The sequence below is a fragment of the Tasmannia lanceolata genome, unplaced genomic scaffold (assembly GCF_043159265.1).
Source record: "Tasmannia lanceolata isolate RefF3 unplaced genomic scaffold, GAP_Taslan_0.1 ptg000020l, whole genome shotgun sequence".
Classification (NCBI taxonomy): domain Eukaryota; kingdom Viridiplantae; phylum Streptophyta; class Magnoliopsida; order Canellales; family Winteraceae; genus Tasmannia; species Tasmannia lanceolata.
This window is the reverse complement of record NW_027518697.1, coordinates 10,687,441-10,706,204: the sequence shown is the minus strand read 5'-3', so window position 1 is coordinate 10,706,204 and position 18,764 is coordinate 10,687,441. Positions and strand designations below refer to the sequence as shown.

The 18,764-nt window shown below is 38.0% G+C and overlaps 3 protein-coding genes across 4 annotated transcripts in view; all 3 read left to right on the top strand.

Annotated features, from left to right (window-relative positions):
* LOC143855209 (nucleic acid binding protein) overlaps positions 1 to 4,093 on the top strand; it is a 33,555-nt gene extending 29,462 nt beyond the window's left edge. For both annotated transcript variants that reach the window (XM_077365432.1, XM_077365433.1), the window contains one exon: positions 3,646 to 4,093. In XM_077365432.1, coding sequence (XP_077221547.1) covers positions 3,646 to 3,654 — 9 coding nt within the window. In that variant the 3' untranslated portion in view covers positions 3,655 to 4,093. The remainder of the gene's footprint in view (positions 1 to 3,645) is intronic.
* A 3,223-nt stretch (positions 4,094 to 7,316) lies between these two features.
* Positions 7,317 to 8,464, top strand: LOC143855210 (putative germin-like protein 2-1). Its single transcript, XM_077365434.1, has 2 exons — positions 7,317 to 7,679; positions 7,786 to 8,464. The coding sequence occupies exons 1-2, from the start codon at positions 7,565 to 7,567 to the stop codon at positions 8,319 to 8,321; spliced, it is 651 nt and encodes a 216-aa protein (XP_077221549.1). The 5' UTR covers positions 7,317 to 7,564; the 3' UTR covers positions 8,322 to 8,464.
* A 2,674-nt stretch (positions 8,465 to 11,138) lies between these two features.
* On the top strand, positions 11,139 to 11,911 carry LOC143854569 (putative germin-like protein 2-1). The gene is made up of 2 exons (XM_077364600.1): positions 11,139 to 11,255; positions 11,354 to 11,911. The coding sequence occupies exons 1-2, from the start codon at positions 11,141 to 11,143 to the stop codon at positions 11,887 to 11,889; spliced, it is 651 nt and encodes a 216-aa protein (XP_077220715.1). The 5' UTR covers positions 11,139 to 11,140; the 3' UTR covers positions 11,890 to 11,911.
* The last annotated feature ends 6,853 nt before the right edge of the window (positions 11,912 to 18,764 follow it).

Here is an 18,764-nt window from a genome sequence, read left to right as displayed (position 1 = left end):
CTTTTCTTGTGTGGATGTGATGTCTAATCCTTGTGAAGGTGTGATGCCATGATCTTCTCTAAGGCATGATGCCTTGTTTTTTCATAGGTGGGAGATTCCAACTTTGCTATCTATCTCTTTCATGTTTCTTCTTCTTACTTTTTTTTTTCCTCGTAAGCCATTTTCCCAGGAACCCCAAACCTCCATTAATCTCACCCAAAACCTCTCTTGCATTATTTTCCACCCATCTTCTACCCAAAACCCATAAAATATTCATAAAAACAATTTCTCACCCTTAGAAACACCATTCAAATCTACCATATCCTGCACCCCTTTTGTTTTGTCCCAAAACTAATATTACACTCTCTCGGCATAGGTATGCCTCACTTCAACCTCGTAGAAATATTTTTCCAATCTAATCACCTATTTCAGGACCCAAACCCCTAATTTTCAACAATTTCACTCATTTCCCCAATCTAATCTACACTATCTTGGAATAAATCTGCAACTTCCTAGCTATTGTCTGCACACTAAACCTACTCAAAAGCCCTATCTGAGGTTCAGTCTCTTCCTCATAGGCATATTACTATTGTTTTGAGACCATGTGAGATTTTGTACGCTCAAATTTGGTGTAAGAGCTCGATCATCCTGCATGGTGTGTGTGTGGTGGTGGTGGTGGTGGGTGGGTGTGTGTGTGTGGGGGGGGGGGGGGGGGGGTGGTGGGTGGGTTGTGAACTATGTAAAGTGCGTTGAGGCATCTATCTGCCTCCATATATCTTCCATCATGACCAGCAGTTGATCAAAAGCCGTTGATTCAGGATCCTTTGAATCTGATTTCTCTTCTTAGATGACATCTTGCAGAGTCCAAGAGAAAATTCCCAATCTCCAATCTCCAATCAATCCCTAGGTCAAAACTTGATCTGATACCAACTAATGTAATCAGATAGGATGAAAAGAACAAAAATCTAATAACGGAAAGTGAGCCAAATTTTAAATTAAAGATGGGCTAAAACCACCCACATCTCAATCCCACAAGACATAGTAGAGGATAGCAAGCTGCAAGCAAGCAAAAAAGACTTCAGAATTATCGGATATGAGCTCCATACAAGGTTGGATGACAATAGTAAGGGAGCATTAGGGACAGGGGCAGAGGCACATATAGCATGAGGGGGGCCATGCCCCCCCCCCCCCCCCCCAAGTGTAAATTCCTGGCTCTGCCCCTGATTAGGGATGCATGACAAAATAAATCTCAACGCTCCTCGTACATTCTAACCTAATGGCTGCCCTTTTAACTTAAATTAAAATGTCTTGGACTACTAAACTACTCTTAATGAAGTCACATGCTCCCTTGAAAACTTACATAACCTGTAAAATTTAACAAAAGACTGAAATACGCCCTATATCTAGTTTACTGATATTAGCACTACCACGTTTTTATACTTGCACTAACTCACCTTACCTTTTCTTTTTTAATTGGCTTTTTGGGATTTGTTATAACCTTTTTTTAATGCACGGGAATTGTAATAACCTTTGACAGCTCATTAAATAATAAAAGACAAGGTGAGTTAGTGCAATTATAAAAACATGGTAGTGCCAACATCAATAGCATGACACCCCTTTGCCTTTTTGCCGATTGTTACCCTTCTTTGGATGTTTTAAATCAAACAAAAACTGCTCTTCCAACTGTACTGCATCAGGCTCTAATCGAGTATTTTCTCTTTCTTTGCTAGTCTTTACGACTCTTACCAACTTCACCCCGTTTGACATGTGAACAGCATCAAATGCTTCATGCAAACATTGACTGATTTGAACATATGTCGATCATTGCCTTTACCCCTACCTGGTGGAGGATTTACATGAAGCTAACCAATAAAAAATTCATCATGAGATGATGAAGTGTAGCAGTATTTGTGCGTAGTTTGAATGTAAATTGAGTGTAATTCTCGAGCTTTGGAATCAAATGGGTGATGTGAAGACATTCCCTCCCAGAAGTACACATTTTGGATTCCTTCTTATTGGTGTTTGGAAGCTTGATTCTTGCTTGGAGTGGTAGAAGAAATGTTGTATTTAGGAGTTGTATTTTTCACTAGTAGCAATAGTTTGATCCTTGATAAAGCAACTCGATTGGGTTCTTCTCATGCAATGGCTGCAAAAATAAAGTTTTTTGCATGGGCCTTGAAGCTTTTATCAATGAACCTCCAGATCTATTTGTAGCAGTGTCACCAAAAAACCAGTTTTGGGGTCTCTGAAGTGTCATCGAGATTGAACACTTTGACAAAACATGATACGTATTGATGAGGTATCCTGATAACTACATCAAAAAAATGTTGGCACTTAGCACAATAAATTAAGATTTATCTTTTATGAAACTGAAAACAACAATTCTGTGTGTCAACGCTTCTATAAATGTTGGATAAAATATGTTATTTTATATATGTAAAGCTACAATATTTACCCTTTGTATTACTTATTTTTTTTTAGTTTTTGAAAGGCCCTCTTTAAAACCAAGAAAGATGGGTTTAGGGTTTAAGACTTGATAAATGCTACTTTTCCTCTACAACTATGACGGCACTAGGGTTTGAAACCTGCATAGTTGTGGCTTCTCTCTCTCTCTCTAATATATATATATATATATATATATATATATATATATATATATGAGGAAAGTGTTTCTAGTCGGTCGGCTACAGAACCTTCTCTAGTCCGCCGACCAAAAACACAGTGGGCCCATGCATATCATATATATATATATATATATATATATAGAGAGAGAGAGAGAGAGAGAGAGAGAGAGAACGGTTCCTACACCTATGTGTAGATAAGTTATCTACACACTAGCTTAAAATACAGTGGGGGCCACATTATTTGGGTGATCCAAACCATTCATTTTTAAGGCCCTCACATAGATAGGGTGTCCACAAAAAATCAGATCCATAGGATCATCCTAACTATTCGAACTGTGGAGGCAAAAAATGGACTAATTTGTGAAAGTTTAAAGACATCCATTTTACCTCCACAAATCGTAGGGTTGGGATGATCCTATGGATCTGATTTTTTGTAGACACCCTATCTATGTAAGGGCCTTTAAAATGGATGGCTTGGATCACCCAAACAATGTGGGCCACCATTGTATTTTAAGCTAGTGTGTAGAGAACTCTCTACACATATGTGTAGGAACCGTTCTCTCTCTCTATATATATATATATATACACACAGAGAGAGAGAGAGAGAGAGAGAGAGAGAGAGAGAGAGATACAAGGGAGCCTTGCATAAAGAGCCGCAAAAGGGCTCATGATTGGATTCACGTCATCAAATGTAACTGATTTTTCTTTTTCAACTGATTTTAAAATGTAACTGAAAATGATGTGGATCCAATGAAGAGCCCTTTTCCCACTCTTTATGCAAGGGCTCCCTTGTGTGTGTGTGTGTGTGTGTCTATATATATATATATATATATATATATATATATATATATATTCAGATTATTTTTCTTTATGGATCCGCACTATATATATATATATATTCAGATTATTTTTCTTTATGGATCCGCACCAAATCTGTTTTTCTATGGTTGCCATTCTAACATTTGTGACACCTAGAGAAATTGGATTGTTTTAAAGGAATATATTTCAATTTATTAATTCATGATTGGATTGAGTTTTGCAGGGACCATAAAGGGGAGAGGAGAAAGAGGCCCCTTGAAGATTTAGATGAAGTTAAATTTTCACCTAAGCAACAAATTTGTCCAAGATGAATCAAGAGTTAGTGGTCTAGATCATGGTGATAATTGATTATACAGGCAATGTGGGAGAGTCACAATCTATAGATGCACACAACTGCTTGTAATGGTGTAAGTTCTTGAAGTTAAAGAGCCGAACAGTAAGAATTAAAGGAGGTTCTTCATTAGATGTAAATTGGCCGAAAGAATACTCTTGTCCATGCTGGATGCTCTCACTGTACCTTAGAAAATTTGTATCTCTCTTCCCTTATTATGAAGAATGCCTTTTCTTCCATACTCACATCTTGGCTGATATTTAGATAATTATGGTGTAAATTACGGATAATTCATGTATTGGTCTAGCATGCTCTATATTTAGTTGGTTGGTTTTTTGTATTAATGGCCTCAAGACCACCTTCAATCACTTTTTATATTTTGCATTTGGTTTGTTTTGTTTCTTCATAAAATTTTACTTCACTAATTTAAACAAAAATGAAAAAATCATGACACATGTGACTCCTGTGCCAAGTGCCCGATTAATTGCTTTTGCTTTCTTTTTCTTATATTTCAGTTCGCCAGGTTGTGTTTGTTCAGAGTGTGGAGATATTTGTGACTATGTTTACCATGGGCTTAGTTCTTCTTCGAGTTCTTAGCAGAGTTTTTAGCAGAGATGATTGATGAGATTAAAGACCTTATTGTAGGAAACCATTTTGTTTTACTTTCATTTCATAGATGTTCCAAAGAGTGTGGGCCAATCTATGGTTCTTTTCTTTTAACTTGCTTCGTTTTTCTTTCATTAACAAAAAATAATCACCATCGTCTCCATCTATTAAGGATAAGAACATGTGGGAAAAGTAACGATACAACCTGCCTCTATGAAATTGCTTTCACACAATTGTACGAGCATCACCTTTCCCATTACCAATTTTGGTTTGTCTCTTTATCGTCAGAAGGCCTCTTCTATATGATGTACAAATCACCAACAAGATGTACGTCAATATATGACGGAAGAACAACAATGCAAGAAATGAATAATAGAAAGAAGAAAGCTCAAAACATAGACAAAAATGAGGCAAGTTGGCTGTTTGCATCACATCACAGGCTTGCACACAAGAGAGCTTCAATGGAGGTCTTGCTAGTAGGGGTGTTAAACAAATCCACTTCGGATCGGATCCACCTATGTCTTAGTCACGATCCATTCAAATTCCTTATCGGTCAGATTGGATTTGGACTGTTCTTCGGATCTTACTTCTTATGTCACGGTCAAGATCTATTTCAAATCGAACCGTCCATCGGAGTGTCCTAGTAGGTCCTACTTACAAAACAACAAAAAATCTCAGCTTTCTTCATTTAAAATGAACTCCAAAACTTTCGCAATTAGAAAATAATTAGTCACTATATCTAATAACAACCCATGATTTTGATGAATAATAGGATTTTATTGTTGAAAAGAACTTCAATGTTCGAGGGCGCATGACGATAAGACTTTCTAGTGACTAATCCTTGTTGAGGGTGAGTGGAAGTTTACAGGTAGAAAAACCAGTTGAGGAAAGAGTGGCAAGTTTACATGAAGAAAAAACGATTGAGGAAAGGAAGAGAAAAAGATGTCTGGAAAAGGGGGAAGTGGATAGTCGTAACCTAAGCAATATTTTTTTTTTTAAAAATTGACAATTTCATTGATACTATGAAGATTACATTGGGAACCAGGGGTCCCTACTTGCATTACATAGAATCAATTAAGGGTGGCTAGGAGCCTGCTCCTAGACCAGTAAAAAGCCAAAAAATGATCTTCTTGGTCAACCACTACAACGAGTTCTACTCTTCCATGTGTTGCCACCCTGCTGAACACCTATTTCACTTCCCTTTCAAATTCTTCATCTACTACCGCAGCTGAAAATGTCTTCACCATTCCCCCTTCTTTTCTTTATATTGCACAATGGTCTCATTTGAAAGTGTCATATCTGTGGACTCTATCAAATCATAGTGTGGCCTGCCACGACACTCAGATTGCTCCACCACTTTCTAGCCAGCTAGTTCAAAATTTAAAAATCCCGCTCAAAAGCCTAAAGCTATTGAGTGACTCTAACCTTGCACGATAGCTAATCCATCGAATCCGATCATCGGCGGCCTCCACCTTGCACCACCGCCCATTCCGGGGGATCCCCATTAAACCACCAAGCCAAAAATCCTAATTTAACCTTAGAGACCACCATTTTTTACCCTAACATCTTTCCCTTCAGCTTCACCAGAACCTAAAAACCTAATTTTACCCTTATTTTCACCTAATCCTAGAGCCCACCATTGTTCACCCTAATCCTACCCTTCTAGCCCCAACCTTGCACCTCGATCACACACCATCTTTACCCTCCACATCCAACCTCTTCCTTTTTTTCTCGAATCCGGCCACCCTTTTTCACACTCCTGCCACGTCCACCACTTCCGACAACTCATCAGCCTACTTTCTCCATCCGCCCAACCCAAATCCGATCGTTTCCCCAATAAATCCGGCCCACTCGGACCCAGATCCGGCTATTTCGCACCTCCAGCCACCATTGCTGTATCTCCTGCAAGGTCTGCCCAACTCCGAGCACCATCCAGCCACTAACACCTCCCTTGCCCATTAAGGCGAGAAAGGAAATGATACAAAAATAGGAAAGATAGATCTAAGAGAAAGAGAGACCAGAGAGGAAGAAAGAGGGGGTAGTAGAAAAAGCAGAAAGACAGAAAATAGGAAGAGATCAGAAAAGAGAAAGAAAAGAAGGTAGGGGAGAAAGGGATATCAGGAAAGGAGAGGATTGGATCTGGGTTGGGTGAAAATAAGCAATATTTGGTTACTTATTTGGTTCCATTTTTATGAAAATACCCCTCTATACTTAATATAAGAAATATTTTGAGGGTATTTTAGTAAAAAGACTTGGGATCGTGACTGTCCATCAGATTTTTTTGCCATGTCTTGATCACGATCCGAAATTACCTAAGCAACTTATGAAGAGGATAAAAAATATGTCCATGGATCCTTCTAATGTGCCTAGATCTTGTCTATTAAGGTTCGGATTCGGATTATCCATCGGAATGTCTGGGTCCACTCTATAAAAATTAGTAAATAGAGATTGGCTTAGTCAATAGAAAGTGGAGAATTAATGACTTTGGTAAGTGGTAGTGGGTAAGGAAAAGTGGAGAATTAATGACTTACGAAAGATGAATTCTCCAAGATGTTCATTTGTGCTAAAGGTAAATAACTCTGGTTTGGCTCACAATTTTATGAACATTATCTGTTATGAAAACGGCATTCCTAATCTAATGGGTATTCTAGATTACATTAAATATTTTTAAAATAAAAATTATATATAACCTAATGAACCCAAGTAAAATATTATTATACAGGGCTGCTTTGGAAAATACATTCCCATTTTTACTTGAAACATGATCCATCGGCAGACAAATGTCCAAGAGAAGATTAAAAAATCGATCAAATACTATTTCAACGACACCAGGAATTACTTTATTCTATCCTTGTTAGACTAAGCTTGACAAATTAAATCAGGAACTAGTAAAACAAATGCTATAAACAAATGATTTCTTGGCAACACGGTGAAGAAAACGTCTAAAGTCTAAACACTCTGCAGGCCACGGATAAAATAGAATAGAAGCAGTCAAGAAGGCCATTTCAATGAGATTAAATCAGACAGGGAAGAGTCAATACCTACCAAAAAAAGAGAAGTTTCAAAACTTTTCTATATATATATAGTATAGCTAGGCTTCATCCTTAAACCCACAGATAACTGAGTCCTCTCCTTCATCCATTTATTGAACTGCTGGATCATTTCTACCTTTTGTATACATACTTTTTACAAGAGTTGTTCAAAGATGGCCACTCGTTCTTTCCTTCTCTTAGGGATTCTGGCTCTCACTTGCTCCCTTGCCTTTGCTTCTGACCCTAGTCCATTGCAAGATTTCTGTGTCGCAGCGCCCAATAGCCCAGGTATGAACATGTCTTACTTTATTATGCTTTTCTTCTTATGTTTATATTATGAAGTATTGGAGTGTGAACTTGGGTTTCTAAATATTTTAATTCTATATCTTGGCAGTGTTGGAAAATGGGTTAGTCTGCAAGGATCCAAAGCTAGCTCAACCAGACGATTTCTTCTTCATGGGGCTTGACAAACCGGGCAACACATCAAACCCACTTGGGTCCAAGGTGACCCCAGTCAATGTGGTGCAGATACCAGGACTAAATACCCTTGGCATCTCCATGGCTCGCATAGACTTTGCACCCTATGGTCTCAATCCTCCCCACACTCACCCCCGAGCTACCGAGATCTTGACGGTCGTTGAGGGCACCCTCTACGTTGGATTCGTAACTTCCAACCCCGATAATCGTCTCATCACCAAGATTCTTCAAAAGGGCGACGTGTTTGTCTTCCCAGTGGGCCTCATTCACTTCCAACGTAATGCTGGCTATGGCAATGCCGTTGCCATTGCCGCTCTGAGTAGCCAGAACCCCGGTGTCATAACCATAGCAAACGCTGTCTTCGGGTCAAACCCACCCATTTCCGATGACGTTCTTGCCAAAGCCTTCCAAGTGGACAAGAAAGTAGTTGATTATCTGCAGTCTGTGTTCTGAATAAAAAGCATCTAGAACCCTACTTCCTCATTGCAAAACTCCTTTAATTGGTGATTGGTGTCTAGAACTTTTTTTTTTTATGAGTTGCAACTATTTTTTATTGTTAATGTAATTGATATAAATGCATACGCAATGCATGTAATTGTTAATACCATTGAATTAGCAACGAAATAGAATTTTTTTAATTTAATGATGATTGTTTCTTTTGTGCAAATCTGCAAATCCAACAATTTTCCCTGTATTTCGGATTCACTCAGGGGCGTTTGGATACTTAGATTTTAGAATCCAGATTTTTAGTTTGAAAACAGTGTAAAAGAGGGTTCATGATAAGCTGTTACTGCTGTCTTGGCAGCGTTTCTTGGATTTTAAGTAAGAAAACTAGGTTTTAGAAATCTCGCTTGCATCCTCAGATTTCTAAAACCTGGAAAAATAGGAGGATCTGCTACTCTCTTGCTGTCGGAAGGAAGGGCAAGAAGTAAAAAACGAGTCAAAAAGACGGCTGGTCCGCTTCTTCTCTTTTCTTTTAGCTACAATTTTGAAGAACTCCTGGATTCTAAAATCCGCATATCCAAACGGGCCCTCACTGTTTTCCAAATACATAACATAGTTTTAACCTTCGAAGGATGTGGGTACAATGACCCAATGCAATGTTTTGCATCATAATATGAAATGGCTACCTTACCATACTTGTAGGTCCACCTTGGTTTCTGAATGCTAAAGGATTCTATTTATAGGCCTAGTCATCATGGAGTTACTTTCTAATAGTTGAAAGTTGTACTTACAAATTAATGGATGCCTAATCCAATAATAACATGCGAGCGTGTATTAGAATTTACTAGTGAGTCAACCCGTGCGATGCATGGGGTAGCCCAAAACAACATAAAACAATTTCTAACTAATGGAAAAATGGAGCAAGAAATGCAGAGAAGACATTATAAGAAATCAATTTTGGAAAACAACAGTTCTCATCAAGAGCAATTGAAAGGAAAAGTTGATTTTGGTCATAACAATCTTGAGAACAAAATAAAACATTATAATCACGGAAAAAGAAGAAAGAAAGGGAGTGCAAAATTGACCAATATAGTGTTTTGAAATTCAGCAGTGCCTACATGGATGATCCAACCATTGCTTTGTTGGCCCCAACTTAATTAAGCCCTGAGATCCTATATGATAAATATGTTTTGACTATGTTAGCATCTGCACGTCCTTGATCGTAGTATTTAGGAAAGCTTCTTATTCAGTGAAGCATTACTGAAGTAATAAAGTTTCACATACCACCATTTCTCTCTCACAGACACACTCAAACGTGAGATCTTTGAGATTCCAAAAGCCACTTTCATTATAATCCTAAAATCCCCTCTCAAGATACAATTTACACCACAACAAATGCTAATTGTGAAAAACATATATAGTCATGCTAAATATGATTAATGATAATAAGCACATACTGGGAATACAAATATCAGAAAAAAATACAAAGCAAAACCCAACACTAAATATGGAGGTCTTCAAGGAGTTTAATTATACGGGTTTTGTTCAGGATGGCTTTTGGGGTTGGAATCCAATCGATGCCATAGGCGGCATTTGCGGTGCATGCAACTCTGGGCTGGAGAGAGAGAGAGAGAGAGAGAGAGAGAGAGAGAGAGAGAGAGAGAGAGAGAGAGAGAGAGAGAGAGAGAGAGAGAGAGAGAGAGAGAGAGATGATCTCACCTTTCAGATCTTCGGATGATCAGCAGCACCGGCGATATTCGATATTGTAGAGGTCCAATGAAGAAGAGCCGTTTTGGGTAAAGAGCTTTCGAGATTAGGATGTTGCTAAACTCTAAATCCCGAAAATCTCATTTTTATGATTCTTTAAATCGCCAAATTTTCGCTTTGCTTAATCCGGTTTGGAAACGATAAGATGTGCTAACTACAATTTAGGAATGGTTACCGAACGTTCATCTTTAGGTTTTTAAGCAGTTTTAGCAAGAAAAATCTCTTAAATGCATGATACTATTAATAAAGGGGGAGATATTTTTTGCAATACAATACATGTTAATAGCAGTTTTTGCCGAGGAAGGAGACTGATGCCACGTAGGATCAAACGCAGGATGGGAGGACTGTCCACGTGGGCGTGAACAGTAAAACCCCAATTCCGCTATATTATAATAGATAAATGGTGAATGTTAAAGAAGCACATATTTTAGAAAAAGATATTTGTATTAGTAGTGCAATAACTCGGTGGAGTTATTGTTGTAGCACAACTTAGTTTATTTAGGTATATTGCACTTCGAAAATTTACAGCAGACAATGTCTGATGTGTGAATAGTAAATAGCAACCAAATAAGGGTAGGAAATGGAAAATACAATCCCATTTTTACTTGAAACATGATCCATAGGCAGACAAATGTCCAAGAGAAGATTAAAAAATTGATCAAATACTATTTCAATGACACCAGGAATTAATTTATTCTATCCTTGTTAGAATAAGCTTGACAAAATCAGGAACTAGTAAAACAAATGCTATAAACAAACAATTTCTTGGCAACACGGTGAAGAAAACGTCTAAAGTCTAAACACTTTGCAGGCCACGGATAAAATAGAATAGAAGCAGTCAAAGTAAGAGGGCCATTTCAATGAGATTAAATCAGACAGGGAAGAGTCTCAATACCTAGCAAAAAAAAGAGAAGAAGTTTCAAAACTTTTCTATATATATAGTATAGCTAGGCTTCATCCTTAAACCCACAGATAACTGAGTCCTCTTCTTCATCCATTTATTGAACTATTGGATCATTTCTGCCTTTTGTATACATACTTTGTAAGAGAGTTGTTCAAAGATGGCCACTCGTTCTTTCCTTCTCTTAGGGATTCTGGCTCTCACTTCCTCTCTTGCCTTTGCTTCTGACCCTAGTCCATTGCAAGATTTTTGTGTCGCAGTGCCCAATAGCCCAGGTATGAACATGTCTTACTTTATTATGCTTTCCTTCTTATGTTTATCTCATAAAGTGTGAACTTGGGTTTGTAAATCTCATAATTCTATTGCTTGGCAGTGTTGGTAAATGGGTTAGTCTGCAAGGACCCAAAGCTTGTTCAAGCAGATGATTTCTTCTTCATGGGCCTCGACAAACCGGGCAACACATCAAACTCACTTGGGTCCAAGGTGACCCCAGTCAATGTGGTTCAAATACCAGGACTCAATACTCTTGGCATCTCGATGGCTCGCATAGACTTTGCACCCTATGGTCTCAATCCTCCCCACACTCACCCTCGAGCTACCGAGATCTTGACGGTCCTTGAGGGCACCCTCTACGTTGGATTTGTAACTTCCAACCCCGATAATCGTCTTATCACCAAGGTCCTTCAAAAGGGCGACGTGTTTGTCTTCCCAGTGGGCCTCATTCACTTCCAACGTAATGCTGGTTATGGCAATGCCGTTGCCATTGCCGCTCTGAGTAGCCAGAACCCCGGTGTGATCACCATAGCAAACGCTGTCTTCGGGTCAAACCCACCCATCTCCGATGATGTTCTTGCCAAAGCCTTCCAAGTTGACAAGAAAGTAGTTGATTATCTGCAGTCTGTGTTCTAAATGAAAAACATCTAGAACCTTACTTCCTCATAGCAAAACTCCTTTGATTGATGATTCGTGTCTACAACTATTTTTTGTTGTTAATGTAATTGAAATAAATGCATATATGCAATTGCTAATACCATTGGATTAGCAACCAATTAGAAATTGTTTTTTATTCAATGATGATTGTCACTTATATTTTCCAAAAAAAAAAAGATGATCGTCTCTTATGTGCAAATCCGCAAACCCAACAAATTTTCCTGTCTTCAGGATTCACTCACTGTTTTCCGAACACACCTACTAGACTAATCTCGTCTAGTAGGTGTTGTGAAACTAGACTCAGACCTCGTCCATTAGGTGTTGTGAAACTGGATACCTGCTCCAGTAGGTGTTGTGAAATTAAAACTGGCTGCGACCTCGTAGGACCGATCGCCTACCTCTTGTAGTAGGTGTTGTGAAACTAGAATTGAATTGTCCATAACAAGAGAGGTGACAGTGATCATGGTAGTGACAAAGGGGCATAACCTTATACTGTCGTGGAATTATTCTTTTATTATGCTATTTGCAAGATAACCATGGTTTATAGAGCTTTATTGTTTATGTTAAATTGGCATAGTTGATCCATCTGTTATAGGACACTTGTCCACTCCCCGAGCGTTAGCTCATTCGTTATAGCTTTTCAGTTTTTGAGGACTAGGTACAGGCATGCGACACTGGATCCGGGAGTGTGAGGATTTTAGTCTAGTTTGGACACTATTACATTCATCTATATGATCGAGACGAGATTTGTTAACCTAAATATTTAGTATTGGTTTGAACCTTAGGCTATGTTTGGCTGCCAGGATTATTTTTTTTTCACGATAAATCAGCGTCTCCAAGTGGTGAGAGAAGGGTAGGGCAGTGGGAGGAGATGGATTTGAGAGGGCACGATTGAGATGAGCCTAAGAAGTGGCTAAAATTCAGGAAAAAATTGATCTGATTTTGGTAGAGTATTTTGTTTCCTGATTTTTTTGGCTAGTTCTGAGACCCTAGTTTCCCGTTTTTTGTTTCCTGATTTTTAACCACTTCACCCTCACCCTCATCTCCACCTCGAGACACCAATTTATCATGAATTTTTCATGGTAGCCAAGCATGTTGTAGGACCTATTTTGACTAAATGGATCATGGATTTTAGTTGCTCTGTATATTTAGTTATGTGATACAAGTGGAAATATGGTTGATTAGCCTTGCGTGCTCGTGCGGGTTAGCCATGGATGCAGAGAGCTGTGGCAGACCCCGGGTTCGGGGTGTGACAGAGACACTCCAACGGACCCACATCATTTGTTTGTGTCCCAAATTTAGTATCAGATCCAAATGTTCTGTTGGACCATCAAACAAGGTGGGGTCAATGTATATCACACATCACAAGAAGGTTGCCATGGGAAAACTCATCACCTTCAAATCTGATAAACGCACCCCCCCTCCCAATTTTTGTAACTTTTAAAATCGAGTTAGGCTCACTCAGATTGGTAAGAGAAAAACTAAGTCATCTAAATTCAACTAGTAAAAGCCCTCAATTTGGACGGCTAGGATCATCCCATCAGCCATCCCCACTGAATGAAAGTTTTAGATCTACAATGCTATAGTATTAAAATATCAGGTGCATTTAATATACATAATAATCAGAGTGGCGCAGCGGAAGCGTGGTGGGCCCATAACCCACAGGTCCCAGGATCGAAACCTGGCTCTCATAGAAAGAGTAGCTTCCCATGCTTCCATGTCTTTTTTTTTATCTCAAACTAAAAATACAAAAAAGAAAACAAGACTTACAAATATCCATTAAAATTTTCATATCCAACTCCATAGAGTATGCAGAGAATAGAGAGTTCTACTGTTCTGTGCAGAGCAGAGAAATTCCATAAATCTACATAAGCTCCTTTTCTACTAGCACTTCAACAAGAAAAAGCTACCTTGGGAACACTGACACAAAAATTAATTGCAAAAACAATCAAATTTCTCTCCGATCACCAAACACCTTAATTAAGAATGAAATGACAGTGGAGAAACCCTGCAAGAAACAAATATTTGTTAGTAGTAAAAAAAAAAAAAAGAAGAAAAAATTCTCAAAAAATTGTGATTTTTATCTGAAAATCTCAAAAAATGGTATAGTTGGCTAATTTCTCAAAAAGGGGTGAAACGCATCTCAATGAGTGTTTTAGAACAAAAATGCCCTTATGTTGTCTTTCCCCCCAAGAAAGTAAGCAACAAATCCTAATGCATTTCGCCTACCAATTTGACTTTTTTGCCTTCTTCTTCCTATGCTAAAATCAAACTCCATTGGCTGTTGTAAAAATCCCAAACGAAATTCCATTGCAGAGATGTGAAACTCCCCTCTCCTTAAATGTAGATTTTATTACATCTTTTATTTTTCTTTGGCTTTCAAACCTAAGCTTCTCAAGTAGGTCCATTGTTATACATTTGCATACATTTAACATGTTCTTTACACTGTTATCGTGTATTGTGATCATCTTATTTACTTGTTAGGGATTTGTTATGGTTGTGTTAGGCATTTGTTATTGTCATCATCATCTTTTCAATGCTATGATGTATTGTCATAATTTCTTTCTATCTCTATTGTCCTCTATGTTTCTATTTAGAGTAAACCAGGATGAAACTCATGCCTATACAATTACAACCACTATTTAAATGTGTAAAGGCAATATTTTGTTCTCGGAACCACTGTTGATATCTGGGAACCAGCATTTAAACACTCAGAAGCAGCAATTATACCTAGGAACCACTATTTACCACTATGTAGTGGTTCTGGGGTATAAATAGTGGTTTCCGAGGTATAAATAGGTGTTCCGAGGTATAGATAGTAGTTCAAGAGTAGAAATATTGCTTCACACAATATACCTTGGAACCATGTAGTGGTTCCAAGGTATAAATAATGGTTCCAAGGTATCAATAGTGGTTCCAGAGTAGAAATATTGCTTCAGACAATCTAATATTATTTCAGTGGATGTCAAAGTTGCAATGAATTTATGAACAATGGGTTAAATAGTTGTCTAAACAGTCAGATCTTATCGTGGTTCATAGTTTAGATGGCCTAATACTTGTTCCGTTCCGAGAGTTTAAATTGTGAGATTGAAATAGTTATGCAGTCAAAACCACTATAAAAAGTGAGAATGACTGTATTTATTTGATTTTAGACACTAGGAACCACTAATTATACCTAGGAACCACTAATTATACCTAGGAACCACTATTTACCAATATTTAGTGGTTCCAAGGTATAAATAGTGGTTCCAAGTTAGAAATATTGCTTCACACAATCTAATATTACTTCAGTGGATGTCAAAGTTGCAATGAATGTATGAACAATGGGTTAAATAGTTGTCTAAATAGTCAGATCTTATCGTCGTTCATAGTTTAGATGGCCTAATACTTGTTCGGTTTCAAGAGTTTAAATTGTGAGATTGAAATAGTTATGCAGTCAAAACCACTATAAAAAGTGAGAATGACTGTATTTATAGGATTTCAAACACTCGGAACCACTAATTAGACCTAGGAACCACTAATTAAACCTATGAACCACTAATTTTACCTAGGAACCACTATTTACCAGTATTTAGTGGTTTCAAGGTAGAAATATTGCTTCACACAATCTAATATTACTTCAGTGGAGGTCAAAGTTGCAATGAATGTATGAACAATGAGCTACATAGTTGTCTAAACAGTCAGATCTTATAGTGGTTAATAGTTTAGATTCCGTTCCGAGAGTTTAAATTGTGAGATTGAAATAGTTATGCAGTCAAAACCACTATAAAAAGTGAGAATGACTGTATTTATTGGATTTTAAACACTCGGAACCACTAATTAGACCTAGGAACCACTAATTATACTTAGGAACTACTAATTTTACCTAGGAACCACTATTTACTAGTATTTAGTGGTTCCAAGGTATAAATAGTAGTTCCAAGGTATAAATATTGCTTTACACAATCTAATATTACTTCAGTGGATGTCAAAGTTGCAATGAATGTATGAACATTGGGTTGAATAGTTGTTTAAACAGTTAGATCTTATAGTGATTCATAGTTTAGATGGCATAATACTTGTTCCGTTCCGAGATTTTAAATTGTGAGATTGAAATAGTTATGCAGTCAAAACCACCATAAAAAGTGAGAATGACTGTATTTATTGGATTTTAAACACTCGGAACCATTAATTATACCTTTTCACATGTTTTACACCTGTCTGACAGAATGATGGAAAGGTCGACCTGCAGGTCGACCTGTAATTGGTCTTCCTACCTGTTTGGTCAAATGGTGAAAAGGTCGACCTATCAAGGCAAATTCCCACCTGTTTGTACATATACTATAAAGGTCGACTTGCAGGTCGACCGACCTATTATGGCAAATTCGCACCTGTTTGCGAAGAATGTAAAAAGGTTGACCTTCAGGTGTGACCCGTACACTACTATTTGCATTATATTTTATTAGATCACCCTGTGGAAATGATTTTTAGGCACAACCTATTTGCATTGTGGCCTATCTAATGGACGGTTTGGATCATCCTATGGTGTGGTATGGGTGGGGCCTACGTTGTTCAAAGATCGTGGGCCCAACAGAAACCGTTGGTGGAATGGTGGGCCCATCTTTGCACAATGTAGGCCCCACTCATACCACACCATAGAATGATCCAAACCGTCCATTAGATGGGCCATAAACGTAAATAGGTTGCGTCCCAAAATATCATTTCGATAGGCTGATCCTAGCCCTTCGATCTAAATAGAAACTACATCTTATGCAACCTCTATAGATTGTAGGGTTGTGATCATCCTATGGAAATGATATTTGGGGCACAACCTATTTACATTGTAGCCCATCAAATGAATGGTTTGGATCATCCTATGGAGTTGGTCGTACAGTAACATTAAGGCCCGTCCACAGTATAGGATTATCCAAGCCGTCCATGGTTTGGATAATCTTATAAAGTTGGTCGTACAGTAACATTTAGGCCCAATCGTTGGCCCCACCTATATTTTTCAAATTGAAGCGTACCGTCCACAACATAGGATGATCCAAGCTGTCCATGGTTTGGATCATCCTATGGTGTGGTTCGTACAGTAACATTAACCCAATTTAGGCCCCACCCATATTTTAAAAATGAAGTGTACCGTCCAGACCATAGGATGATCCTAGCCGTCCATTTGATGGGCCATAACATTAATGGCTTGTGCCCCAAAAATCATTTGCATAGGATGATCACAACCCTCCAATGGCCTATCAAATGGACTGCTTGGATCATCCTATGGTCTGGACAGTACACCGTCATAGTGGGTTGGATTTGGACACCAAATCACCAAGGAGGAGAATTTTGAGGGCCTCTCAATTGTTCTTGTTGGAGAGAGAGAGAGAGAGAGAGAGAGAGAGAGAGGTGAGAGAAGGTCAAAATGTTAGGTGAAATGCATTGGGATCCGTTGCTTACTTTCTTGGAGGGAAAACCAACACAAGGGCATTTTTGTCCTAAAACACTCATTGGGATGCGTTTCACCCCTTTTTGAGAAATTAGCCAACTTAATCATTTTCTGAGATTTTCGGATAAAAATCAAATTTTTTTGAGAATTTTCCCAAAAAAAAAACAGAAAAGAAAATTCAACCCAATAAAAAGAAAGAATTTGCTAGCAGGCATCTTCTTTGTGAGATCTTTAGTAAAGAACAAAAAGTTAAAGGCCATTTCATTTTAGTGTCTTTGACTGAAAAAACTGTATGTCATGTTGGGTATCAGAAACCAAGTACATCACCTAAAACTGCCTACTTTTTTTTTTTTCCGGCTCACAAACCAATTTTTTCACATTCCTTTTCCCATCTCTAAACCAAGATAAAGACCCCAAAACCAGAGACTTAATTTCAATACGTCATGAAAATAAACACCATGGATTATGTGAGCTTGAGAGGGCAGTTTCTATTCTTACTGAAGAAAAAAGAAAAAGAATTTATTTCAAAACTTGAAACCCTCCACTCAAATACTGAATACATTTTGACAAAGCTTATGTCTTTTGATTCCCCAAAGCATTAAAAACAATGAAAGAAAAATAAAAATCACATATTCTAACTTATTCTAGACCAAACAGTGAAGCATTTATATCACATTCATAAACTTCCTAGACATAACCAAATTGTTTCTGTCAAGAAATAAAAAACAACCCATTTGGAAAGCTACCCACAAACAGAAAAAGGAGGAAACAAAGGGAAATGATATCAGCACAACCATGTTTTGATATTTACACTAACTCATCTTGTCTTTTATTACTCAAAGAGTTGTCAAAACTTACTATAGTTCCCAAAAAGTTCTAACAAGCCAATTAATAGAGAAAAGAAAAGCTGGGTTTGTGCAATTATTAAAACATGGTTGTGCTTGTTAACTTACCAGCTTCTCCAAAAGCTTAAGCCAAGTAACTGGTAGTTTCACACGGATCAGAGCAAACGCCTGGGTTCAAACCTCCCAGATAGCAAAAATTCACATGCAATGGGCATACCAAAAAAGAGGGCCCACATGTGCCACATGTCGGCTAACCCTAGAAAGAGGGGCCACACGTGAGGGGAGTGTTAAGCATAAAAGATTAATAATGCCTTTCTCCAACAGCTTTAGCTTTTGGAGTAACTAGATGTTTTCACATGGTAATAGAGCTCTGATACCATGTTAACTTACCAACTTCTCCAACAGCTTAAGCTTTTGGAGCAACTGGTAGTTTCACAGTGCCGATCATTCCCAGAAAGAAAAAAGAGGAGATGACAAGGAGACTGAAAACAGATTGTTAAGAGAAAATTGGCTAGTCATTTAAATTCCATATGTAAAAGTCTTCAATTTGGACGGCTAGGATCATCCCATAGGTGTTTTTTGAGCCT

Coding starts and splice junctions, on each gene's coding strand:
- LOC143855210 (XM_077365434.1), top strand. CDS start 7,565: ATGGCCACTCGTTCTTTCCTTCTCTTAGGGATTCTGGCTCTCACTTGC. Junction 7,680..7,785: donor CGCAGCGCCCAATAGCCCAG/GTATGAACATGT, acceptor ATATCTTGGCAG/TGTTGGAAAATGGGTTAGTC.
- LOC143854569 (XM_077364600.1), top strand. CDS start 11,141: ATGGCCACTCGTTCTTTCCTTCTCTTAGGGATTCTGGCTCTCACTTCC. Junction 11,256..11,353: donor CGCAGTGCCCAATAGCCCAG/GTATGAACATGT, acceptor ATTGCTTGGCAG/TGTTGGTAAATGGGTTAGTC.